General features: G+C 46.1%; 2 protein-coding genes across 9 annotated transcripts; both read left to right on the top strand.

Moving 5' to 3' along the window:
• Window positions 1–356: 356 nt before the first annotated feature.
• On the top strand, window positions 357–20,689 carry cep43 (centrosomal protein 43). Of its 7 annotated transcripts, XM_079364919.1 has the most exons (20): window positions 357–703; window positions 3,761–3,814; window positions 3,889–3,943; window positions 8,859–8,947; window positions 9,333–9,452; window positions 10,404–10,460; window positions 10,543–10,613; window positions 10,719–10,780; window positions 12,300–12,361; window positions 12,586–12,651; window positions 13,648–13,701; window positions 14,016–14,218; window positions 15,371–15,421; window positions 16,368–16,442; window positions 18,010–18,069; window positions 19,501–19,637; window positions 19,860–19,934; window positions 20,026–20,059; window positions 20,348–20,435; window positions 20,518–20,689. In XM_079364919.1, exons 1-20 carry the CDS (start codon window positions 620–622, stop codon window positions 20,596–20,598), a joined length of 1,578 nt encoding a protein of 525 aa, XP_079221045.1. In that variant the 5' UTR covers window positions 357–619; the 3' UTR covers window positions 20,599–20,689. The 7 variants fall into 7 exon arrangements, with proteins under 7 accessions (XP_079221045.1, XP_079221047.1, XP_079221048.1 ...); XM_079364921.1 differs by lacking the exon at window positions 18,010–18,069 and having other exon boundaries at window positions 358–703; XM_079364922.1 differs by lacking the exon at window positions 16,368–16,442 and having other exon boundaries at window positions 358–703.
• A 724-nt stretch (window positions 20,690–21,413) lies between these two features.
• On the top strand, window positions 21,414–26,712 carry ccr6a (chemokine (C-C motif) receptor 6a). Of its 2 annotated transcripts, XR_013780695.1 has the most exons (3): window positions 21,414–21,591; window positions 25,091–26,324; window positions 26,355–26,712. XR_013780695.1 is itself a non-coding variant. In XM_079362520.1 (2 exons), the coding sequence occupies exon 2, from the start codon at window positions 25,097–25,099 to the stop codon at window positions 26,225–26,227; it is 1,131 nt and encodes a 376-aa protein (XP_079218646.1). In that variant the 5' UTR covers window positions 21,414–21,591; window positions 25,091–25,096; the 3' UTR covers window positions 26,228–26,360. The 2 variants fall into 2 exon arrangements, 1 of the variants encoding a protein (XP_079218646.1); XM_079362520.1 differs by having other exon boundaries at window positions 25,091–26,360.
• Window positions 26,713–27,405: the final 693 nt, after the last annotated feature.

The raw sequence follows: 27,405 nt of genomic DNA on the forward strand, positions 1-27,405 counted from the left end.
GAACTACAAGCCCCAAGTGCATGCTGGTCCTACTACATAAACCTGACCAGGACTGATCTGGACTCTCTGAGCACGTCTCACATTAGGCTCCTCCCCCACCTGAGAGATGGGGTCGGCAGTAGCACAGTCCGCAGGGACCCGGGTTGGGAACGGGAGGGTCGCCGGCTCGATTCCCGACTCGGGCCAAAACAAAACACGGAAGTTGATCAGAAGGGCCAGACCCCAGATAACTACCGAAGTGCCCCCGAGCAAACCCACGTCAGCTCAGGGAGCGCCTCCAGTGTGAGCAGCATCCAGACATCATATCCACACGTCCTGTGTAACCCTAACCCTAACCCTCAGCAGGCTCCACCCCTAAAGGTCGACAAGTGTGACCTCTGAGATCCTGCACGAGGACAGGGACTTGACCCGCTCCATGTAATCCATTTGGACCTGACGTTCAGGAGGTCAGGAACAGGTTGTTCCTCTCTGTCCAGCAGGGGGGGGCGGTCCACTCCAAGCTGTTTATTGAGCCTGTTTCAAACCGTAGAAGAAGAGGAGGAGACTTCCGGTGTGTTTGTTTTGGTCTGTTGTCCTGACAGCAGTCGTTAGCTTCAGTTAGCTTCAGTTAGCTTTGAATATGTCAGCCACAGAGGACGACACGGAGCTTAGAGACCTTCTGATCCAGAACCTGGAGAACAGCGGAGTCCTCAACAAGCTCAAGGTGCCGGACCAGAACCAGGACCCGGATTTAAGATTCAATTATATAGTTAGACTACTTTAACGGTCCCGCTAGGCTAGGCTAGCGTTAGCATCTCAGCCAGTCGGTTTAGTTCCGTAAACTCTCTTTAAACATCCGTGTTTACCTTCTGCTGCCGTGACCCACAAACAAACAAACAAACAAACAAACAGACCGAATGAGTGGCTAACTGTTAGCGTCAGTTAACTCTGACACACAGCTCAAGAAGAGATATGAACTTTAATAACCTCTGAGTCTATAACAGTGAGTCTGTATATGAACTTTAATAACCTCTGAGTCTATAACAGTTGATCTGTATATGAACTTTAGTAACCTCTGAGTCTATAACAGTTAATCTGTATATGAACTTTAGTAACCTCTGAGTCTATAACAGTTGATCTGTATATGAACTTTAGTAACCTCTGAGTCTATAACAGTTAGTCTGTATATGAACTTTAGTAACCTCTGAGTCTATAACAGTTAGTCTGTATATGAACTTTAGTAACCTCTGAGTCTATAACAGTTAGTCTGTATATGAACTTTAGTAACCTCTGAGTCTATAACAGGTAGTCTGTATATGAACTTTAGTAACCTCTGAGTCTATAACAGTTAGTCTGTATATGAACTTTAGTAACCTCTGAGTCTATAACAGTTAATCTGTATATGAACTTTAGTAACCTCTGAGTCTATAACAGTTAGTCTGTATATGAACTTTAGTAACCTCTGAGTCTATAACAGTTGATCTGTATTTGAACTTTAGTAACCTCTGAGTCTATAACAGTTAGTCTGTATATGAACTTTAGTAACCTCTGAGTCTATAACAGTTGATCTGTATATGAACTTTAATAACCTCTGAGTCTATAACAGTTAGTCTGTATATGAACTTTAATAACCTCTGAGTCTATAACAGTTGATCTGTATATGAACTTTAGTAACCTCTGAGTCTATAACAGTTGATCTGTATATGAACTTTAGTAACCTCTGAGTCTATAACAGTTGATCTGTATATGAACTTTAGTAACCTCTGAGTCTATAACAGTTAGTCTGTATATGAACTTTAGTAACCTCTGAGTCTATAACAGTTAGTCTGTATATGAACTTTAGTAACCTCTGAGTCTATAACAGTTGATCTGTATTTGAACTTTAGTAACCTCTGAGTCTATAACAGTTAGTCTGTATATGAACTTTAGTAACCTCTGAGTCTATAACAGTTAGTCTGTATATGAACTTTAATAACCTCTGAGTCTATAACAGTTGATCTGTATATGAACTTTAGTAACCTCTGAGTCTATAACAGTTAGTCTGTATATGAACTTTAATAACCTCTGAGTCTATAACAGTTGATCTGTATATGAACTTTAGTAACCTCTGAGTCTATAACAGTTAGTCTGTATATGAACTTTAATAACCTCTGAGTCTATAACAGTTAGTCTGTATATGAACTTTAGTAACCTCTGAGTCTATAACAGTTGATCTGTATATGAACTTTAGTAACCTCTGAGTCTATAACAGTTAGTCTGTATATTAACTTTAATAACCTCTGAGTCTATAACAGTTGATCTGTATATGAACTTTAGTAACCTCTGAGTCTATAACAGTTAGTCTGTATATGAACTTTAATAACCTCTGAGTCTATAACAGTGAGTCTGTATATGAACTTTAGTAACCTCTGAGTCTATAACAGTTAGTCTGTATATGAACTTTAGTAACCTCTGAGTCTATAACAGTTGATCTGTATGTTAGTTGCCTCTGTGGAGAGCTGTAACTCTCTTGGCTTTCATCCTTTACTGAAAGCTTTCTTGTTTTTAAATACAAGTCCAAAGATACACAGAGCAGTGTGCTCCGAGCAACAACCAATCAGCAGCTAGAGTCAATTAAGCGTGCTGCACGGGCATGAAGAAGAACCATCAGAGCACGTGACAGAGTCCGGATATAAACATGTATGAACATGTATCTGAACACGCAGTCTGAAGGGACGCAGAAGAACATACCAATAAAATAGAATGCAGATAAAAAAAAATACATAAAAATACAAATTTCACACGTGACACAAAACAATAAGCTTGGAGTGATGCTGTGACTTCTAAAACCAGGAAGTGAGTGTTAGCATGTTAGCTCCATGGGTTAGCATGTTAGCTCCATGGGTTAGCATGTTAGCTCCATGGGTTAGCATGTTAGCTCCATGGGTTAGCATGTTAGCTCCATGGGTTAGCATGTTAGCTCCATGGGTTCTAACCTCGAAAAGGCTGTGTGGATTTTGAATGTGTTTGTGGTTAGACAAGTGTGTCTCACCTGAGTGTGTCTCACCTGTCTGTGTCTCACCTGAGTGTGTCTCACCTGTCTGTGTCTCACCTGTCTGTGTCTCACCTGTCTGTGTCTCACCTGAGTATGTCTCACCTGTCTGTGTCTCACCTGAGTGTGTCTCACCTGAGTGTGTCTCACCTGTCTGTGTCTCACCTGAGTGTGTCTCACCTGTCTGTGTCTCACCTGTCTGTGTCTCACCTGAGTGTGTCTCACCTGTCTGTGTCTCACCTGAGTGTGTCTCACCTGTCTGTGTCTCACCTGAGTGTGTCTCACCTGAGTGTGTCTCACCTGTCTGTGTCTCACCTGAGTGTGTCTCACCTGAGTGTGTCTCACCTGTCTGTGTCTCACCTGTCTGTGTCTCACCTGAGTGTGTCTCACCTGAGTGTGTCTCACCTGTCTGTGTCTCACCTGTCTGTGTCTCACCTGTCTGTGTCTCACCTGAGTATGTCTCACCTGTCTGTGTCTCACCTGTCTTTGTCTCACCTGAGTGTGTCTCACCTGTCTTTGTCTCACCTGTCTGTGTCTCACCTGAGTGTGTCTCACCTGTCTGTGTCTCACCTGAGTATGTCTCACCTGTCTGTGTCTCACCTGAGTATGTCTCACCTGTCTGTGTCTCACCTGAGTATGTCTCACCTGTCTGTGTCTCACCTGCGCGCGCGTCTCACCTGTGGTGTCTCACCTGTGGTGTCTCACCTGAGTGTGTCTCACCTGTGGTGTCTCACCTGTGTTGTCCTGCAGGCGGAGATGAGGGCGGCTGTCTTCCTGGCGATGGAGGAGCAGGACAGACTGGAGGTGACGCTTTATTTCACATCCTGGATGCAGATTTTGTCCTGGTGAATATTAACTGTTTCCTCTGTGATTTTCAGAATAAAAGTCCTCTGATCAATGAAAACCTGAAGAAGCTGCTGAACACTAAAGACGGTGAGTGTCTTTATTCTCTGAGCAGTTTGTAATGTACTGAGTGTGCTGGGTTAGTGGGACACGGGCTGCGTCCATGATGAGAGTGAAGGAAAGGAGGCTCAATACTTCCTTTATAACCTCCTTTAGGAAACACTGGAGCATCCTTTAGGAAACACTGGAGCTTCCTTTAGGAAACACTGGAGCATCCTTTAGGAAACACTGGAGCCTCCTTTAGGAAACACTGGAGCATCCTTTAGGAAACACTGGAGCATCCTTTAGGAAACACTGGAGCATCCTTTAGGAAGCACTGGAGCTTCCTTTAGGAAACACTGGAGCATCCTTTAGGAAACACTGGAGCATCCTTTAGGAAACACTGGAGCATCCTTTAGGAAACACTGGAGCTTCCTTTAGGAAACACTGGAGCGTCCTTTAGGAAACACTGGAGCTTCCTTTAGGAAACACTGGAGCATCCTTTAGGAAACACTGGAGCTTCCTTTAGGAAACACTGGAGCATCCTTTAGGAAACACTGGAGCTTCCTTTAGGAAACACTGGAGCATCCTTTAGGAAACACTGGAGCTTCCTTTCGGAAACACTGGAGCATCCTTTAGGAAACACTGGAGCATCCTTTAGGAAACACTGGAGCATCCTTTAGGAAACACTGGAGCTTCCTTTAGGAAACACTGGAGCATCCTTTAGGAAACACTGGAGCTTCCTTTAGGAAACACTGGAGCATCCTTTAGGGAACACTGGAGCATCCTTTAGGAAACACTGGAGCATCCTTTAGGAAACACTGGAGCTTCCTTTCGGAAACACTGGAGCATCCTTTAGGAAACACTGGAGCATCCTTTAGGAAACACTGGAGCTTCCTTTAGGAAACACTGGAGCATCCTTTAGGAAACACTGGAGCATCCTTTAGGAAACACTGGAGCATCCTTTAGGAAACACTGGAGCATCCTTTAGGAAACACTGGAGCTTCCTTTAGGAAACACTGGAGCATCCTTTAGGAAACACTGGAGCTTCCTTTAGGAAACACTGGAGCATCCTTTAGGAAACACTGGAGCATCCTTTCGGAAACACTGGAGCATCCTTTAGGAAACACTGGAGCATCCTTTAGGAAACACTGGAGCTTCCTTTAGGAAACACTGGAGCATCCTTTAGGAAACACTGGAGCATCCTTTAGGAAACACTGGAGCTTCCTTTAGGAAACACTGGAGCTTCCTTTAGGAAACACTGGAGCATCCTTTAGGAAACACTGGAGCATCCTTTAGGAAACACTGGAGCATCCTTTAGGAAACACTGGAGCTTCCTTTAGGAAACACTGGAGCATCCTTTAGGAAACACTGGAGCTTCCTTTAGGAAACACTGGAGCATCCTTTAGGAAACACTGGAGCTTCCTTTAGGAAACACTGGAGCGTCCTTTAGGAAACACTGGAGCTTCCTTTAGGAAACACTGGAGCATCCTTTAGGAAACACTGGAGCATCCTTTAGGAAACACTGGAGCATCCTTTAGGAAACACTGGAGCTTCCTTTAGGAAACACTGGAGCATCCTTTAGGAAACACTGGAGCTTCCTTTAGGAAACACTGGAGCATCCTTTAGGAAACACTGGAGCTTCCTTTAGGAAACACTGGAGCGTCCTTTAGGAAACACTGGAGCTTCCTTTAGGAAACACTGGAGCATCCTTTAGGAAACACTGGAGCATCCTTTAGGAAACACTGGAGCTTCCTTTAGGAAACACTGGAGCATCCTTTACTAAAGGAGGTGACAAAGTGCCGACCCACAATTCATTGCAGCCGCAACTTTTAAAGCGACTCGCTCATCCGACCCGTATCGGAGCGTTCAGGAAAACTAAGGATCTGTGAGAGGAGACATGTGGAGACAATCTGATTATTGATTTGATTTATTATTATTTACAGGCTTTGTGTTTATTTCATTTCTGTTTATTGTGTTAAACTGTGAACATGTTATAAAACCATCACAGTGAAGTTATAAAACCATCACAGTGATGTTATAAAACCATCACAGTGAAGTTATAAAACCATCACAGTGAAGTTATAAAACCATCACAGTGAAGTTATAAAACCATCACAGTGATGTTATAAAACCATCACAGTGATGTTATAAAACCATCACAGTGATGTTATAAAACCATCACAGTGATGTTATAAAACCATCACAGTGAAGTTATAAAACCATCACAGTGATGTTATAAAACCATCACAGTGATGTTATAAAACCATCACAGTGATGTTATAAAACCATCACAGTGATGTTATAAAACCATCACAGTGAAGTTATAAAACCATCACAGTGATGTTATAAAACCATCACAGTGAAGTTATAAAACCATCACAGTGATGTTATAAAACCATCACAGTGATGTTATAAAACCATCACAGTGAAGTTATAAAACCATCACAGTGAAGTTATAAAACCATCACAGTGATGTTATAAAACCATCACAGTGATGTTATAAAACCATCACAGTGAAGTTATAAAACCATCACAGTGAAGTTATAAAACCATCACAGTGATGTTATAAAACCATCACAGTGATGTTATAAAACCATCACAGTGAAGTTATAAAACCATCACAGTGATGTTATAAAACCATCACAGTGAAGTTATAAAACCATCACAGTGATGTTATAAAACCATCACAGTGAAGTTATAAAACCATCACAGTGATGTTATAAAACCATCACAGTGATGTTATAAAACCATCACAGTGATGTTATAAAACCATCACAGTGAAGTTTCCTGGTTTCTAATAAAACCTTTTGTTATTCAGTCCTAAGTCCTTTATGAAGTCTAACACCTTTCACTAAGTCCTTTATGAAGTCTAACACCTTTCACTAAGTCCTTTATGAAGTCTAACACCTTTCACTAAGTCCTTTATGAAGTCTAACACCTTTCACTAAGTCCTTTATGAAGTCTAACACCTTTCACTAAGTCCTTTATGAAGTCTAACACCTTTCACTAAGTCCTTTATGAAGTCTAACACCTTTCACTAAGTCCTTTATGAAGTCTAACACCTTTCACTAAGTCCTTTATGTAGTCTAACACCTTTCACTAAGTCCTTTATGAAGTCTCCTAACACCTTTCACTAAGTCCTTTATGAAGTCTAACACCTTTCACTAAGTCCTTTATGAAGTCTAACACCTTTCACTAAGTCCTTTATGAAGTCTAACACCTTTCACTAAGTCCTTTATGAAGTCTAACACCTTTCACTAAGTCCTTTATGAAGTCTAACACCTTTCACTAAGTCCTTTATGAAGTCTAACACCTTTCACTAAGTCCTTTATGAAGTCTAGCACCTTTCACTAAGTCCTTTATGAAGTCTAACACCTTTCACTAAGTCCTTTATGAAGTCTAACACCTTTCACTAAGTCCTTTATGAAGTCTAACACCTTTCACTAAGTCCTTTATGAAGTCTAACACCTTTCATTAAGTCCTTTATGAAGTCTAACACCTTTCACTAAGTCCTTTATGAAGTCTAACACCTTTCATTAAGTCCTTTATGAAGTCTAACACCTTTCACTAAGTCCTTTATGAAGTCTAACACCTTTCACTAAGTCCTTTATGAAGTCTAACACCTTTCACTAAGTCCTTTATGAAGTCTAACACCTTTCACTAAGTCCTTTATGAAGTCTAACACCTTTCACTAAGTCCTTTATGAAGTCTAACACCTTTCACTAAGTCACAATCTGAATGCACCTCAGTGGGTTTGGTGCTGTTGTAGTTCCTGTGTGTCACCACAGGGAGGCACTGTGGTGCCATCAGACCGCCCTGAGCCTCCACTCTGAGCTGCTGCTTGTATCACACGTAAACTAAACGGGCTGAACAGTGAGACATGTAGGACGCGTTCATGCTCCTCGGGTAAACAGAGCGCTCACCCATTTCTTATTAATGTTAGGAGTCAGAATGTGTTCAGGGTCTGTGGTGTGTTCAGGGTCTGTGATGTGTTCAGGGTCTGTGATGTGTTCAGGGTCTGTGATGTGTTCAGGGTCTGTGATGTGTTCAGTTCTTGTGATGTGTTCAGGGTCTGTGATGTGTTCATGGTCTGTGATGTGTTCAGGGTCTGTGATGTGTTCATGGTCTGTGATGTGTTCAGGGTCTGTGATGTGTTCATGGTCTGTGATGTGTTCAGGGTCTGTGATGTGTTGAGGGTCTGTGGTGTGTTCAGGGTCTGTGATGTGTTGAGGGTCTGTGGTGTGTTCAGGGTCAGTCCTGTGATGTGTTCAGGGTCTGTGATGTGTTCAGGGTCAGTCTTGTGATGTGTTCAGGGTCTGTGATGTGTTCAGGGTCAGTCTTGTGATGTGTTCGGGGTCAGTCTTGTGATGTGTTCAGGGTCTGTGATGTGTTCAGTTCTTGTGATGTGTTCAGGGTCTGTGATGTGTTCAGGGTCTGTGATGTGTTCAGGGTCTGTGATGTGTTCAGGTCTTGTGATGTGTTCAGGGTCTGTGATGTGTTCAGTTCTTGTGATGTGTTCAGGGTCTGTGGTGTGTTCAGGGTCTGTGATGTGTTGAGGGTCTGTGATGTGTTCAGGGTCTGTGATGTGTTCAGGGTCTGTGATGTGTTCAGGGTCTGTGATGTGTTCAGGTCTTGTGATGTGTTCAGGGTCTGTGATGTGTTCAGTTCTTGTGATGTGTTCAGGGTCTGTGATGTGTTCAGGGTCTGTGATGTGTTCAGGTCTTGTGATGTGTTCAGGGTCTGTGATGTGTTCAGGTCTTGTGATGTGTTCAGGGTCTGTGATGTGTTCAGTTCTTGTGATGTGTTCAGGGTCTGTGATGTGTTCAGGGTCTGTGATGTGTTCAGGGTCTGTGATGTGTTCAGGGTCTGTGATGTGTTCAGGGTCTGTGATGTGTTCAGGGTCTGTGATGTGTTCAGGGTCTGTGATGTGTTCAGGGTCTAACCCTGTTGTGTGTCCCTGCAGGTCGTCTGGTAGCTGGTCTGATGGTGGACTTCCTTCAGGTGTTCCACCTGGACTTCACGCTGGCCGTCTTCCAGCCTGAGATGAACTCGGTGAGTATTTTACAGCTCGTGTGTTTCGGCGGTCTGTGGCTGTGAAAATGAGATTTCACACGTCTGTAATCCACTTCCTGTTTCTTATTTCTTATCACATGTTTCTCCAAAACCGCGACCACAAACGTTTCCTGCTTCTCTTTGTTACATCACAGGAAGGTTCTGTTATTCAGTTCGACCTGTGAGGACGCTTTCACAATAAAACATGCTAACTCAGCCTGCTCTTTATCACTGTCAGCATGTTGGTCTGATGGGAACAAATCCTACAGATCAATACTCTGATGATTATCTGAAATACTTGATTGATTACATCCAATCAGTAAACAGAACCTGAACACGGGCTCCAGAAGGTGTGTTTGATTTTAATGTCTCTAACTCTCTGCAGCTGAACGGTCTGGACGGTCGAGACCTGGTCTGCAGAGATCTGGGTCTGTCAGAGTCCGAGGTAAACAGGAACTCTCCTCTGCTGCTTGAGCTTGTCAGGAGGAGACACAAGCCCACACATGTAAGGAACTCAAAACAACCAATCAGACGTCAGATCTTTATGTCTCTCATCACAGATGTGCAGAAACATGCTCGAACCTTTCTGACCAACACCTTGAATCCTTTACAAACACTGTGTGCTTACTCTTCTGTAATACGGCTGAATATAACTACAGGAACCCTTTAATAACAACTAACATATTTATTTATTTATTTATTAGAACTTTGATTTTAATATCTTAACACATCTTCAAGGTTTCAGTTTAGAGGATGAAGAAGCTGCAGCCTTCAGAGGATGCATCCTGAAGAAGCTGCAGCCTTCAGAGGATGCATCCTTAAGAAGCTGCAGCCTTCAGAGGATGCATCCTGAAGAAGCTGCAGCCTTCAGAGGATGCATCCTGAAGAAGCTGCAGCCTTCAGAGGATGCATCCTGAAGAAGCTGCAGCCTTCAGAGGATGCATCCTTAAGAAGCTGCAGCCTTCAGAGGATGCATCCTTAAAAAGCCTTCAGAGGATGCATCCTTAAAAAGCCTTCAGAGGATGCATCCTGAAGAAGCTGCAGCCTTCAGAGGATGCATCCTTAAAAAGCCTTCAGAGGATGCATCCTGAAGAAGCTGCAGCCTTCAGAGGATGCATCCTTAAGAAGCTGCAGCCTTCAGAGGATGCATCCTTAAGAAGCTGCAGCCTTCAGAGGATGCATCCTGAAGAAGCTGCAGCCTTCAGAGGATGCATCCTGAAGAAGCTGCAGCCTTCAGAGGATGCATCCTTAAGAAGCTGCAGCCTTCAGAGGATGCATCCTGAAGAAGCTGCAGCCTTCAGAGGATGCATCCTGAAGAAGCTGCAGCCTTCAGAGGATGCATCCTTAAGAAGCTGCAGCCTTCAGAGGATGCATCCTTAAGAAGCTGCAGCCTTCAGAGGATGCATCCTTAAAAAGCCTTCAGAGGATCTAAACCATTAAATCTGTTGTCTCACAGGAGCCGACTCAGAAACAGATTGCACACGTGCAGAAGAAGTTTAACTTTTATGACAAGGTGAGTGTAAACATCTACGTGTGATGTCATCATTCTCCAGCCAATCACAGCCAATAGTTTACTGTGTTTTTCCCCCCTTCAGGATGGAAGCGGCTCGGTGTTGAGAGAAGATCTGAAGAACGTTTTCACAGATTTGTTCCCCGGTTTGAACAAGTACGTCTTCTGCACGAGGACACAAGTTTTTGTTCTGTTTAAATATAAGCCAATCAGATCACTGATCCATGACTTGGATTACCTGAGGTGTTTGTGTTTGTGCAGGAGCATGTTGGAGAGATTCATCACTGATGAGCTGAGAGCTGCAGACAAAACATTCTCCAAAAGTAAGACTTTATGATTCATGTCGTTTACAACATGCAGAACTTACAGACAGCTCAGACTGAAGGAGGAAACAACAGAGGAGCTCTGTTAACCCCTTAAAGGACCAATCAGAGAGCTGCTCTCTTCCTCTGTGATCAATCAGCCAATCAGAGAGCTGCTCTCTTCCTGTGTGATCAATCAGCCAATCAGAGAGCTGCTCTCTTCCTCTGTGATCAGTCAGCCAATCAGAGAGCTGCTCTCTTCCTCTGTGATCAGTCAGCCAATCAGAGAGCTGCTCTCTTCCTGTGTGATCATGAAGGAAACCTGCTGTGTTGAAGCTTCTCTGACAACAATGCAGCAGCCAGTATGTCCTCCTTCTAACTTTAGATTCTGCTCCTGAATGCTCTGGATCTGATTGGACCAGAGAAGGTAGGCGGGGCTTTGAAGGCCGTTTTGGACGCCCCTGGGTTTGCCAGATATGAGAGCAGTTATCAGGTGAACAGGTGTTGATTAGAGTTTAGACTGCAGTACCCATTTTAAACAGTAGGGGGCGGAGTCACATGTTTGACACAAAGTGTTGCTCCTTTAAATGTAGTTGTTTTGTTGTTGTTTGTTTCCTGTCACTCTCTGTGTTGTTTTGTTGTTGTTTGTTTCCTGTCACTCACTGTGTTGTTTTGTTGTTGTTTGTTTCCTGTCACTCTCTGTGTTGTTTTGTTGTTGTTTGTTTCCTGTCACTCACTGTGTTGTTTTGTTGTTGTTTGTTTCCTGTCACTCACTGTGTTGTTTTGTTGTTTGTTTCCTGTCACTCACTGTGTTGTTTTGTTGTTGTTTGTTTCCTGTCACTCACTGTGTTGTTTTGTTGTTGTTTGTTTCCTGTCACTCACTGTGTTGTTTTGTTGTTGTTTGTTTCCTGTCACTCACTGTGTTGTTTTGTTGTTTGTTTGTTTCCTGTCACTCACTGTGTTGTTTTGTTGTTGTTTGTTTCCTGTCACTCACTGTGTTGTTTTGTTGTTGTTTGTTTCCTGTCACTCACTGTGTTGTTTTGTTGTTGTTTGTTTCCTGTCACTCACTGTGTTGTTTTGTTGTTGTTTGTTTCCTGTCACTCACTGTGTTGTTTTGTTGTTGTTTGTTTCCTGTCACTCACTGTGTTGTTTTGTTGTTTGTTTGTTTCCTGTCACTCACTGTGTTGTTTTGTTGTTGTTTGTTTCCTGTCACTCACTGTGTTGTTTTGTTGTTTGTTTCCTGTCACTCACTGTGTTGTTTTGTTGTTGTTTGTTTCCTGTCACTCACTGTGTTGTTTTGTTGTTGTTTGTTTCCTGTCACTCACTGTGTTGTTTTGTTGTTGTTTGTTTCCTGTCACTCACTGTGTTGTTTTGTTGTTTGTTTGTTTCCTGTCACTCACTGTGTTGTTTTGTTGTTGTTTGTTTCCTGTCACTCACTGTGTTGTTTTGTTGTTGTTTGTTTCCTGTCACTCACTGTGTTGTTTTGTTGTTGTTTGTTTCCTGTCACTCACTGTGTTGTTTTGTTGTTGTTTGTTTACAGCCGTCGACTTCCAGCAGTTTGTGCAGTTTTACAGACGTCTCTTCGCCCAGTGCAGAAGTGTGGTGAGACACATGACTTATAATCAATGATCACTGAAGATAACTTCCTGTTGTTGTTGTTGTTGTTGTTGTTGTTGTTGTTGTTGTTGTTGTTGTTGTAAGTCTGAATCAGAGTTTTTGAAAGGCTCTTAAAGCTGAGGGTGAATGATAAAACTGTTAGTGCAGCTTTTACTTTGTTAAGTCATGAGACGAGCTTCCTGCAGTGACGTGTTGTCTTCTGTGCTCAGGTTCTTCAGGACTCTGATGGGAGTCCTGGTCCAGAGGACATGATCAGCTCTCCACCTGTCAGTAAGGTACGCTGTGTGTTTGTCTGCATACTTCCCTCTCTATAGAAAGAGGAAGAGCAGGTGACATGAGATTAGTTCATGCTTCTGCTCCTAAACCCCACCCACCTGTGATGTCACAGTGTCTGTGAGTACAACTTGACATCACTTCAGCACAGACATGTCTCCTTGGACAAATACGAACAACAGTCCTGAGTCTACTGCAGAGACCAGCACTGATACAGCCCAGAGGTTAAAGGTCAGGGACTAGCTAAGGCGACACCTCGCGGCTCCCACCTGTCAGTCAAAGAGGCCACACCCCCTAACACTACATCCCTCTAACTTTCAATATAATGTAAAGACAGAGTCAGAGAAACTGACTCACTGCAGGAGACAGACTCTAGTGGACACTGGAGGAACTGCAGCTGTAAAGTTGGACATTTTAACATAGAGCTCTATGGAGACTGACTCACTGCAGGAGACAGACTCTAGTGGACACTGGAGGAACTGCAGCTGTAAAGTTGGACATTTTAACATAGAGCTCTATGGAGACTGACTCACTGCAGGAGACAGACTCTAGTGGACACTGGAGGAACTGCAGCTGTAAAGTTGGACATTCTAACATAGAGCTCTATGGAGACTGACTCACTGCAGGAGACAGACTCTAGTGGACACTGGAGGAACTGCAGCTGTAAAGTTGGACATTCTAACATAGAGCTCTATGGAGACTGACTCACTGCAGGAGACAGACTCTAGTGGACACTGGAGGAACTGCAGCTGTAAAGTTGGACATTTTAACATAGAGCTCTATGGAGACTGACTCACTGCAGCAGACAGACTCTAGTGGACACTGGAGGAACTGCAGCTTGTAAGTCATCCATGTTTGCTTCAGAAAACGTTTGACTGCCAAACAAACTAAACAAATAGAAGTTGATAAAGTTCGTATAAATTGTATTATTTGTGTCGGCTGCAGCTGATGTCAGTGTCAGGTGTGTGTCAGCTGATCCGTGTCCCTGTCGTGCACAGATCCCCCGATTTAAAGGACAGAATCACAGAGGACAGAGTCAGACAGCAGCAAAGGTAACATCCTGAGGAGCAGCTCCACTTTAGCTTCATGCTGACACTCACTGCTCTCATCATCACCTCTGCTTACTAACTCTGACATCACACCAGCACAGCGTCCTGCTCACTGTCCCATCATCATGTGTCTTATGGACAGTTTGATCTTTGCTCTCTGGAAACATGAAGAAGCAACAGGACCAGACTGAGGGAGGTCAAAGTGAAGCATGAGGAGCTCAGTGGGAGACACATGAGTAGGAAGCTCCCCACCTCGAAACGTCCTGGAGTGTTTGACCTCACCACCTTTCCTGTCTCGTCTTTGTGTGGTTGATCAGGGCTCAGAGGGCGGGACGTCTCTGGCTAAAGGAGACTCCCAGCAGCAGCAGCAGGGCTCCAAACACGGAGAGACGTTGGACAACAGGGCTTCCTCCTCAGGTCTGCAGGGGGACCAGGAGGACCTGGACCTGGAGGATGATCCTGATGAGGGGGACTCGTTCTTCGATGACCCGCTGCCCAAACCACAGAAGACCTATGGCGGGTGAGGACTGATACATTTGCACCTCTGACATCAGCTTAGCTTCTCTGTTGTGATTGGATCCGCTGGAGTCATGAGAGTCAGGGATCTTGTAGTTCTCTGTGATCTTGTAGTTCTATGTGATCTTGTAGTTCTATGTGATCTTGTAGTTCTCTATGATCTTGTAGTTCTCTATGATCTTGTAGTTCTCTATGATCTTGTAGTTCTCTGTGATCTTGTAGTTCTCTGTGATCTTGTAGTTCTCTGTGATCTTGTAGTTCTTCCTGTGATCTTGTAGTTCTCTGTGATCTTGTAGTTCTTCCTGTCATCTTGTAGTTCTTCCTGTGATCTTGTAGTTCTCCTGTGATCTTGTAGTTCTCCTGTGATCTTGTAGTTCTCTGTGATCTTGTAGTTCTCTGTGATCTTGTAGTTCTTCCTGTGATCTTGTAGTTCTTCCTGTGATCTTGTAGTTCTCTGTGATCTTGTAGTTCTTCCTGTGATCTTGTAGTTCTCCTGTGATCTTGTAGTTCTTCCTGTGATCTTGTAGTTCTTCCTGTGATCTTGTAGTTCTTCCTGTGATCTTGTAGTTCTCTGTGATCTTGTAGTTCTTCCTGTGATCTTGTAGTTCTTCCTGTGATCTTGTAGTTATCATGTGATCTTGTAGTTCTCCTGTGATCTTGTAGTTCTTCCTGTGATCGTGTAGTTCTCCTGTGATCTTGTAGTTCTCTTGAGATCTTGTAGTTCTTCCTGTGATCTTGTAGTTCTCCTGTGATCTTGTAGTTCTCTTGAGATCTTGTAGTTATCATGTGATCTTGTAGTTCTTCCTGTGATCTTGTAGTTCTCTTGATGTGTGTGTAGCAGCTCATGGCTGTGCTCATTCTCTAGAAACAGACCCACTGAGTCAGGGCCTTGGATCTTGACACTGTGTGCTGGACTATGTGAAAAACAGCAGAAGGTTGTTCACTCATGAGGTGTAAATCTAAAAACAGCAGAATCACCCTCAAAGTTTGACCTCTGATGAGAGAATCTGACAAAGAAGACGTGAAATCTAGAGGCTCAGTTTGATCAAATCAGATCCAGAGATCAGCTTTTCGTCGTGGTCTTGACTAACGGGTCAAAGGTCAGCCTGAGGTTATGCGTGTGTTCTCTGTCTTCCTGCGGCCTAATGTATGGTAGTTGTCCGACTGGAGAGAAGGCGTCGTCAGAGAGGACGAACAGTCACAAAGAGTAAGTCTCAGCTCGCTCACTGTTTAGAGGAAGTCTGCAGGTTCACACAACCTACAGGAAACATTCAGGCCAACACAGGAAGTCACTAATATAACTGCTGTTTACATGATTTCTGTGATGTGCCATGAATTTCTTATCTTGGTCGTGAGCATGTTTGAGATTACGGAGGAGATCTGTTAAAATAATCCTATGCTACCTGGATCCAATATCAGGAAGGAAATCAAATCTCCTGTAGTGTGAGCTGGGTATCAGCCAAAAGCCGAGTTGAGCTAAACCCTGCAGTTCCTCCAGTGACCACTAGAGTCTGTCTCCTGCAGTGAGTCAGTCTCCATAGAGCTCTATGTTAAAATGTCCAACTTTACAGCTGCTGTTCCTCCAGTGTCCACTAGAGTCTGTCTCCTGCAGTGAGTCAGTCTCCATAGAGCTCTATGTTAAAACTTTACAGCTGCAGTTCCTCCAGTGTCCACTAGAGTCTGTCTCCTGCAGTGAGTCAGTCTCCATAGAGCTCTATGTTAAAATGTCCAACTTTACAGCTGCAGTTACTCCAGTGTCCACTAGAGTCTGTCTCCTGCAGTGAGTCAGTCTCCATAGAGCTCTATGTTAAAATGTCCAACTTTACAGCTGCAGTTACTCCAGTGTCCACTAGAGTCTGTCCAATAGGTGAGGTTCTGTGAATTAAAGGTAAAAGTATACTCTCACAGCAAAACAGAAATCTGAGAGTATTTAAAGAGGTCTAGTCATCCTGTATGTCTTTTTGAGCTTGTCTTACCTGTCCAGGTGTCTCCTCTCCTCTGATGTCTTCACTCTGTCTTTAATGTCATTTTATCTCTAGTTTACCACCTCCTGTGTCTCCTTGTGTCCACTCTTATCTCCTTGCATCCTGACCTCCTCCCTCCCTTCTTCACCTGTCCTCTCCACCTGTGATTCCACCCTCTTCACTCTGCAGTTTTGTCCCCCTGAGGGAGGACATTGTCTCTAGGCTGGTCGTGTCCCCCATGAGGCGAGGTAGAAGCCTCAGCGAGTGAGTGTGCACGCTCTCCATGTCCGCTTCGCCTCAGAGAGCAGAGTGCCGAGTGAGAGAGTGAAGATGTTTAAAGAGTGATCTGAGATCATTGTTTTTTTTATTAAAGATTAAAAAGGAGCTGATAGTTTATGATTTACAGAAACCTTACTCTGATAATCTTTAATAACGTTCAAACAATGATCAGAGAAAGGTGCATTAAAACACGTTGATCCAGTAGGTGTCGCCTTTGAGCTCCAGCAACCCCCTCCTCATGAAGGAGTTATCAAATAGAACGCATCATAATTAAACACCTTTAAGCAATTAGCTCGAGCTGCATCATCTGTCCTGCATTGTTGTTAGCATGCTAATGTTAGCGCTCCTCAGTTAGTGTCCTGCATTGTTGTGTTAGCATGCTAATGTTAGCGCTCTTCAGTTAGTGTCCTGCATTGTTGTTAGCATGCTAATGTTAGCGCTCTTCAGTTAATGTCCTGCATTGTTGTTAGCATGCTAATGTTAGCGCTCTTCAGTTAATGTCCTGCATTGTTATTATGCTAATGTTAGCGCTCTTCAGTTAGTGTCCTGCATTGTTGTTAGCATGCTAATGTTAGCGCTCTTCAGTTAATGTCCTGCATTGTTGTTATTATGCTAATGTTAGCGCTCTTCAGTTAATGTCCTGCATTGTTGTTATTATGCTAATGTTAGCGCTCTTCAGTTACTGTCCTGCATTGTTGTTAGCATGCTAATGTTAGTGCTCTTCAGTTACTGTCCTGCATTGTTGTTAGCATGCTAATGTTTACGCTCTTTAGTTACTGTCCTGCATTGTTGTTAGCATGCTAATGTTAGCGCTCTTTAGTTAGTGACCTGCATTGTTGTTGCTGATTGGAGGCGGTCAGGATTCAGAGGACAGACTGGATTTATGATGGATGTGAAACATGTGGCTCAAAGTTAAATCTGGATCTGACTGTCGGAGGTCGTTTGAAAGTCACTGACGGGTCTCTAGCTTCTTCTTCTTTGGAGGTTTGAGTGGTGTCTATTTTTAGCTCATTAGGCATGTAGTATTTGGTTTTCCTCGTTGAGGAAAGTAGAGCAGATGTAGCCTGAGGGACAGAACGGCAAGCTCCGCCTCTCCGCTCAGGTGAGACCTCTGTCTGCTGTCTTTGACCACACGCCATTTTTTTGATAACTGCAACAGTGGTTCATGTATGTCATCGCCGCCGCCTTGGACACATACCAGCAGATGACGTGTTTGAACATGTTTGTTGTGGCTGCTGCTTGTTTCCCAGCATGCATCAGTGTGGCTTGAAGATAATGGACAAGGTAAACCTGTTCAACCTGTCAGCATTCATACATGTCATATTTAACCCTTTGGTTTCCTGCTGAGCCTCTCTGATGCATGAGTGTTGGTGGCCCTCAGTCACACGTGCGTGCCTGTGTGTTTTCAGGACCCTGTGAGGACGTGGATCAGGGTTTAGACCTCTGGGCAGGAAGTGAGGGTGATGAACACGTCAGGACTGTTTCACATGTGGGAGGAGCTTATATTAAAGATGGTCTCCTGTTCTGTCTCTCTCTCTCTCTGTGGTGTCAGTCTCTCTCTCCTGGCTGCTGACTCAGAGGGCGAGCGAGACGATCCTCCCTCTGAGTTCAGGTGAGCTTCTTTGAACTCAGACCGGTCTGTGTCATAGTGAACCTGTGGGACGGTCAGACACACCGTGCAGATGAAGGATTTTAAGTAGTTAGACTTCACTTTTCAAGCATCACAGCGTCCTGTTTCCTGTTTCACATCACTTTTACTGCCGCGTACATTTACATATACGAGGAATTAGAATTTTATACTGCTAACATGAGCTAACAGGAGCTAACATGAGCTAACAGGAGCTAACATGAGCTGACATGAGCTAACAGGAGCTAACATGAGTTAACATGAGGTAACAGGAGTTAACATGAGCTAGCATGAGCTAGCATGAGCTAACAGGAGCTAACAGGAGTTAACATGAGCTAACATGAGCTAGCATGAGCTAACAGGAGCTAACATGAACTAACAGGAGTTAACATGAGCTAACAGGAGTTAACATGAGCTAACAGGAGCTAACATGAGTTAACATGAGGTAACAGGAGCTAACAGGAGCTAACAGGAGTTAACATGAGCTAACATGAGCTAGCATGAGCTAACATGAGCTAACAGGAGCTAACATGAACTAACAGGAGTTAACATGAGCTAACAGGAGTTAACATGAGCTAACATGAGCTAACAGGAGCTAACATGAGTTAACATGAGTTAACATGAGGTAACAGGAGTTAACATGAGCTAGCATGAGCTAGCATGAGCTAACAGGAGCTAACAGGAGTTAACATGAGCTAACATGAGTTAACAGGAGCTAACAAGAGCTAACAGGAGCTAACATGAGCTGACATGAGCTAACAGGAGCTAACATGAGTTAACATGAGTTAACATGAGGTAACAGGAGCTAACAGGAGCTAACAGGAGCTAACAGGAGTTAACATGAGCTAACATGAGCTAGCATGAGCTAACATGAGCTAACAGGAGCTAACATGAACTAACAGGAGTTAACATGAGCTAACAGGAGTTAACATGAGCTAACATGAGCTAACAGGAGCTAACATGAGTTAACATGAGCTAGCATGAGCTAGCATGAGCTAACAGGAGCTAACAGGAGTTAACATGAGCTAACATGAGTTAACAGGAGCTAACAAGAGCTAACATGAGCTAACAGGAGCTAACATGAGTTAACATGAGTTAACATGAGGTAACAGGAGTTAACATGAGCTAGCATGAGCTAACAGGAGTTAACATGAGCTAACATGAGCTAGCATGAGCTAACATGAGCTAACAGGAGCTAACATGAACTAACAGGAGTTAACATGAGCTAACAGGAGTTAACATGAGCTAACATGAGCTAACAGGAGTTAACATGAGCTAGCATGAGCTAGCATGAGCTAACAGGAGCTAACAGGAGTTAACATGAGCTAACATGAGCTAACATGAGTTAACAGGAGCTAACAAGAGCTAACAGGAGCTCTTGTTAGCTCTTGTTAACGGCTCATTTCTGCTTTCCAGGAAGGTGGAGGCGTCCGGGGCCAGAGAGAGTCCAGCTGGGTCCCTGTCAGAGGCTCAGAGACCAGGAGGAGGAGGAGCAGCAGGAGGAACAGGAGGAGGAGGGAGCAGCTTGTCTGAGCAGAGCTACAGCAGGAACGGTGAGAATTCAACATTTCGAGCTAGTATCTGAACTTTGGTCAGGGACACACTGATGTCACACACACATACACACACACACACACACACACACACACACACAAGTGCGTGCAGTCGTACCACCAGAATATCAAACGTGACAGAAGCAGCTGATTGGTCGGACTCACGGGTCAGACATTCAGGATCCTGTGGGATCAATCACACTGAGCTCTCTCTTCCTGCAGGAGCCTCAAACTCCAGAGAGCCAGGGTTCAGAGACTCAAAGACCCCCAACGAGAAGACCGGATCTCTACATTTAGGTAGGACTGGGTCCCTCACATGGACTACAGGATCAGATACATTCACCCTGCAGTCAGAGCCCCAATATAACATGAAGTCTTTGTTCCACAGATGACGATGTGGAATACGACGATGACTTCAACAGGTAGGATTCACCACACGCCAGGGGTCAGTACTACCAAGTGAGGTCAACGTACCCGGGTCTGCTGGGGTCTGGCTTCACTAACCCTGGCTGAAGAGAAGGTTATCAACCTGAAAGGTCACCACATAAAAGGGGCGGAGTTATCTTCATATTATTAGAGTCTGCTGTGGCGATATAAACCCTGAAGTGACCTTGCTGACCTCACTTCCTGCGTGTAGTCCAGACCCCCGGTCTTCCGCTCTGTTGCGGTAGATTCAAAGTGTCTCACTGTTTTCTGTTCCACGGTTTCAGTCATCGGTCCGACTTCTCCAAGAGTGAGCTCAGTATCGGTGAGGAGATCGAGGAAGTTTCCATCGAGGGTCCTGAGACCAGCGACAAGGTGCTCACACTTCCTGTTTGACCTGTGCGTACTGTCCCTTTAAATGCTCACATTAACCCTTGTGCTGCTGTTTGTTCTGCAGTTTGATGAAACCACTCAGGACCTGAGCGTCTCTCAGCTCAGTCAGAGTCACGGAGCCGACTACATGGAGGAGGTGGCCTGACCACGGTCTGCCGTCCCATCATGCACCTCTTTGTATCGTCAATATTTAAGTCTGTACAGTTTGAATGAGCAATAAATCCTTTTGTTGTAAACTCCCTCTGGGTTTGTTGTTCTCAGCACTGTGTTCAAACGGAGGGGGCGGAGCTTATTTCAGCTGGTTTCACTCAAGAACTTCAGACGTGTTCAAACATCTGTGAAGACGAATGACGCGATGAGTCATTTCAAAAGTGAAACACTTGATAGAGAGGCGGGGAGAGAGAGGGAGAGAGAGAGAGGGGGGAGAGAGAGAGAGGGGGGAGAGAGAGGGAGGGGGGAGAGAGAGAGGGAGAGAGAGAGAGGGGGGAGAGAGAGGGAGGGAGGGGGAGGGGGGGGGAGAGAGAGAGAGAGGCGGGGAGAGAGAGAGAGGGGGAGGGAGGGGGGGGAGAGAGAGAGAGAGGGAGGGGGGAGAGGGAGAGAGGCGGGGAGAGAGAGAGAGGGGGGAGGGAGGGGGGGGGGAGAGAGGGAGGGGGGAGAGAGAGAGGGGGAAAGAGATAGAGGGAGGGGGGGAGAGAGGGAGAGAGAGAGAGACAGAGAGAGGGAGAGGGGGGAGAGAGAGAGAGAGGGGAGAGAGAGGGAGGGGGGGGAGAGAGGCGGGGAGAGAGGGAGGGGGGGGGAGAGAGACAGGGAGAGGGGGGGAGAGAGAGAGAGACAGAGGGAGAGGGGGCAGAGAGAGAGAAAGGGGCCTCCCTCTGTCTCTCTCTCTCTCACTCACTCTCTCTCTCTCTCTCTCTCTCCCCCCCCTCCCTCCCCCTCTCTCTCTCTCTCCCCGCCTCTCTCTCCCTCTCCCCCCTCCCTCTCTCTCTCTCCCTCTCTCTCTCTCTTCCTCTCTCTCTCTCTCTCTCTCTCTCTCTCTCTCTCTCTCTCTCACTCACTCACACACACGTCTCTCAGGTGTGTTATCAGTTTCGTGATTTTGTGACAAACATCACCTGGAGGACGGAGCAGCAGCTGACTTGTGAGTTCTGCTTTTTATTGTTTGTTCAAAGTCTTCAGACGACAGATTTATGAGCTTCTTTAAACGTTCATGTTTCCCTGAGATAAAGTTTTTATTAAGGTCATGACCAGCTGACAGGTTATATAACTCTCAGCATCGAGCAGCTCGTGTTTCTGTCGTCGAGACGGTTTGAGGGACAAATTGGAGTGAAAATCATCTCTGTAACATCCTTTCAGAATAAAAGCTCGTAAACATTGAATCAGAAAGAACAAAGCTGGATGTGAGGACTTCATGAACTCTTCATTTATATTCTCTGACATGTCGGTGTCTGAAGGGTTCACGGCGCTCTGTAGCGACCCGGGACGCCTCGTGCTGCCGCCTACGTGTTGGGTGAACATTTGAAACATATTTTATTCTGAAGCATCGCCGACTTTGATGGCGTTTAAAATGTTCGATACGTCGACACTTTATCAAGGCCTCGTGTGCTGAAGGGTCGCCGACGACACGTTGACTGTGTGTTTATGTTCATGCAGCTCAGACGGCGTGCACGGTTTCAACCCGACCTATCACGTCGAGCCTCGGGTTTATAAAGGAGGTTAATGGCGAGCTTCATTTTGTCAGCATTGGTGGTGATGTGAGGACGACTCGCACGCCACCGTTTTGTCTCCACTTTCTGCTGATGACACAAACACTGTTCCTCTAGCGCCCCCTGTGGACAGACCCACGGGTCCACGGGTCACGTTGTCATGGCGACGGATCAGATGAAACGGTTTCACTGATTTCTGATGTCGAGTAAATGATAAAAACGAAAAATCGTTGATTTTCCTCGAACGTGAAATCTTCAGCGGCTGAACAAAGACACGAGCTGCAGTTTCACTTCCTGTCGAATTATAAATTCGACTTCCTGTGACATTATAAATAGGGGAAGTCGGAGGGGACAAACTGGACTCCTGTTGCAGCCTCTGAGGCGACAGAAGAAGCAGAAGTTCAGAGCAGGAAGACGAACGTTTTAGGAACTCTGAATCTTTGTTTCTCCACTCCAACCGATTCTAATCTGAACAGCTTCCTCTCCCACGTTTGAAAACTAAAAGACCAACCAAGACCAGGACCAGAGTGCTCCAAGACCAAGACATACCAGGACCAGAGTGCTCCAAGACCAGACCAAGACGTACCGAGACCAGACCAAGACGTACCGAGACCAGAGTGCTCCAAGACCAGGACGTACCGGGACCAGAGTGCTCCAAGACCAGGACGTACCCAGACCAGAGTGCTCCAAGACCAGGACGTACCAAGACCAGAGTGCTCCAAGACCAGGACGTACCCAGACCAGAGTGCTCCAAGACCAGGACGTACCGAGACCAGAGTGCTCCAAAACCAGACCAAGACGCACCGAGACCAGAGTGCTCCAAAACCAGGACGTACCGAGACCAGAGTGCTCCAAGACCAGCACGTACCGAGACCAGAGTGCTCCATAACCAGGACGTACCGAGACCAGAGTGCTCCAAGACCAGACCAAGACGTACCGAGACCAGAGTGCTCCAAGACCAGACCAAGACGTACCGAGACCAGAGTGCTCCAAAACCAGGACGTACCAAGACCAGAGTGCTCCAAGACCAGGACGTACCGAGACCAGAGTGTTCCAAGACCAGGACGTACCGAGACCAGAGTGCTCCAAGACCAGACCAAGACGTACCGAGACCAGAGTGCTCCAAAACCAGGACGTACCGAGACCAGAGTGTTCCAAGACCAGGACGTACCCAGACCAGAGTGCTCCAAGACCAGACCAAGACTTCCTGGAGGTAAAACTACAAAAGAAAGTTCTTAGTTCTTTTATAAAGAGGAGTCACAAAGTGTCCAAGAACCAGCGGTCTCTGTGAAACGGGGCCGTCCCAGATCACCACGTCACTACTGAAAAACAAGGGATCTGTTTGTGACTTAAAGATGATCTCTGTGAAGAACCGTCAGTGTGTGAGCAGGACCGCTGCAGATCTCTGCAGGAGTGTTTGTTAACCACATGAAGTGGGTCACTCGCTGTTTCAGACTAATCTGACCTGGTTTCTCTGCTCACTTCAGTACAAACACGCGCTCGTCTCCACCACCTCCATCAACCACAACGAGGACGTCCCCACCACCTTTGTGTCAGTGAAACCGAGTCTGCAGGTGCTGGCACACCACGACTCCAACCCGGTGACATTTGTGCTTCTCTGTCATCGTGTGAGCTAATGAAACCAGACCCACTTCTGAAAACACCTTCAGAGTCTCTGAGTCTCTGATCCTGACAGAACGTTGCGTTGGTTACCCAGCATGCTTTGTGCTGTGTAGTGGTATTACACAATAGACTAATCGCATCACGTGGCTTTCAGTAGGACGATGCCCTCGTGGTCCAAACAGAGCATGTTGATGACGCAGGTTTAGGCTGATCAACTTTTCATACTGGTTAAACTGGTCAAAGTGGTTTATAGGACAAAACCTATGAAAGAATGCAGGAAGTGACCAGAGACAGAGCACAGGTGCTGACAGGAAGTGACCAGAGACAGAGCACAGGTGCTGACAGGAAGTGAGCAGAGACAGAGCACAGGTGCTGACAGGAAGTGACCAGAGACAGAGCACAGGTGCTGACAGGAAGTGAGCAGAGACAGAGCACAGGTGCTGACAGGAAGTGACCAGAGACAGAGCACAGGTGCTGACAGGAAGTGAGCAGAGACAGAGCACAGGTGCTGACAGGAAGTGAGCAGAGACAGATTACAGGTGCTGACAGGAAGTGACCAGAGACAGAGTACAGGTGCTGACAGGAAGTGACCAGAGACAGAGCACAGGTGCTGACAGGAAGTGACCAGAGACAGAGTACAGGTGCTGACAGGAAGTGACCAGAGACAGAGCACAGGTGCTGACAGGAAGTGAGCAGAGACAGAGCACAGGTGCTGACAGGAAGTGACCAGAGACAGAGCACAGGTGCTGACAGGAAGTGAGCAGAGACAGAGCACAGGTGCTGACAGGAAGTGACCAGAGACAGAGCACAGGTGCTGACAGGAAGTGACCAGAGACAGAGTACAGGTGCTGACAGGAAGTGACCAGAGACAGAGCACAGGTGCTGACAGGAAGTGACCAGAGACAGAGTACAGGTGCTGACAGGAAGTGAGCAGAGACAGAGCACAGGTGCTGACAGGAAGTGAGCAGAGACAGAGCACAGGTGCTGACAGGAAGTGACCAGAGACAGAGCACAGGTGCTGACAGGAAGTGAGCAGAGACAGAGTACAGGAGCTGACAGGAAGTGACCAGAGACAGAGCACAGGTGCTGACAGGAAGTGAGCAGAGACAGAGCACAGGTGCTGACAGGAAGTGAGCAGAGACAGAGCACAGGTGCTGACAGGAAGTGAGATGAGAGATGAACTCTCAGTGATGGAGTTCAAAGAGCGCAGAGAGACGATGTTTTTCATGATTTAAATGTTTAAATGTTTTGTTGACCAATCAGAAGTCTGCTGGTTCACTGGTTAATACTCTGTCTCTGTTCTGTTCACAGCTGAGGATGGACTTACCTGAATATACATTCAACTCTTCTGAGTACGACTACAATGAAAGTGATTATGAAGTCGTTATGCCGTGCTATCACCAAAACAACTACATCACTGAGCTTGTGATTGGTCCCTACATCCACTCCATCATCTGCATCCTGGGCTTCGTGGGGAACGGTCTGGTGATCGTTACCTACGCGTTCTACAAGAGGACCAAGTCCATGACCGACATCTACCTGCTGAACGTGGCCGTGGCAGACCTGCTGTTCGTGGTGTTTCTGCCTCTGATCGTCTACAACGAGCTGTCGGCGTGGTCCATGGGCCCGGTGGCGTGCAAGCTGCTGCGTGGCTCCTACAGCGTTAACTTGTACAGCGGCATGCTGCTGCTCGCCTGCATCAGCACCGACCGCTACATCGCCATCGTCCAGGCTCGCCGCAGCTTCAGACTGCGCTCTCTGCAGTACAGCCGCGTCATCTGCGCCATCGTCTGGGTCTCCGCCTTACTGATGTCTGTCCCTTCCTTCTATTTCTACCACTGGTACGAGCCGTCCCACAGCAAGAGAGCCGAATCCCTGGAGAAGGACGTCACCCCTGAGCCTCCTCAGTACATCTGTGAGTTCAGGTTCATGGACAACGCCACGGCCGAGACGACCAGGGTGGCTGTCCCGAGCATGCAGCTCGCCGTAGGCTTCTTCCTGCCGCTGCTCATCATGCTCTTCTGCTACACCGCGGTCATCATCACCCTGCTCAAAGCCAAAAACTTCCAGCGGCACAAGGCGGTGAGAGTGGTGATGGTGGTGGTGGCGGTGTTCGTCACCTGCCACCTTCCGTACAACATCTTGCTGCTCATCGACACGGTCAACATGTTTGAAGAGCAGACTTGTGAAGCCTCAGACGCCCTGCTCACAGCCAAGACGGTGACGCAGACCATCGCCTACCTGCACTGCTGCCTGAACCCCATCCTCTACGCCTTTGTGGGGGTGAAGTTCAGGAACCACTTCAGGAGGATCGTCCGGGACCTGTGGTGTCTGGGGAAGAGATACATCGCACCACGCCGCTTCTCCAGGACCACCTCTGATTATTACACGTCCACTCGCCGCTCGGTGGACGGAGGCAGCGAGAGCGGCTCTTCCTTCACCATGTGAGGACGCCCGGCGGGTTCCCCAGCGTGGTTTTAAACTGTAAGACACGGGACACAGAACTCGAGGACTGCTGGTCTCTGCAAGTCCAACCCTGATTTAAGTCTGTCGGTTGTTCTGTAACCTTTGTGAGATCTGTGATTATCAGATCATTCAAATCACTCTGCTGCAGGTTTTCTCTCTTTAAATTACACTTCTCTTATCGGCCCACAGGTCAAAGGTCAGCGCACTCTGACCTGCTGTGTTTCAGACTGTGGAGCCACCTGGTGGTTCTGCTTCCCCACCCCGCTGGTGTCATGTGACCTGCTGTAACCTGCAGCCTCTTCACTGTGTTACCTGTATCCATGTGACACTTTAGCTGCTTCCTGTTTCCTCCATCACAGAATAAATGTTCAAACTCAAGTGGCTTTTTGTTCGCGGCGTGTAAACATTTCATCTCCTCTGTACTTCTCTCTGGACACCAGATGGCGCTGTCTTCAAACATTATAAACATTAAAGGGATATTTCACCCATTTCCTTCAAGCTTTGTCTCATTAGAAAGCGTGTGCTGTTTTTGATTGGTCGTTCATCCTCGATGTCCATCAGGCTGCGAAGGTTAGAAACTACGTCACTACTTCTTCATGTTTTTGACCACTGAAGCGACAGACCTATCACAGATCAGTGGGCGGGACCTCCCTCCCAGAATCTAAAAGCAACGTCCACCATCTTGCTTGGAAGCTATGCTAACAGGCTCTGTGGTTTGGATGATTTGGATGAAGGGATTTTGAAGGTCAGGGTTCGGGCCCGTCTCTGGAGCGGGTCGGTGCCGTCACTGATAAACAGACATGAACAGACCTCAGATTCAAAGCTGCATTCAGACGCTGCTCGGGTGATCCGGGAAGTCGTTCTCCAGACGTCAGAGCTGTAATAAAGAGTTTAATACGTGCACGAACATAAAGTGTGTTCAGATGACCCGCAGGTCGACTCATACCTGGTCCACCTGTTTCAGGACGACAGCCTCACATGGAGCGCACGAACCAACCACTAGGCCACCGCCACGCTCTGCTACGTGAGCTCTAACAGGTAAACTCTATGAAGGAGAATCTATGTGTTTATAATATGAATCTAAAGGGATTCTGCTGGTTCAAACAGAACAGGAAGTGTGTCTCAGAGATCAGCAGCTTAAAGGTTTGAAACTCTGCTTC

Source organism: Symphodus melops (assembly GCF_947650265.1).
Source record: "Symphodus melops genome assembly, chromosome: 1".
In the NCBI taxonomy this organism is placed as follows: Eukaryota; Metazoa; Chordata; class Actinopteri; order Labriformes; family Labridae; genus Symphodus; species Symphodus melops.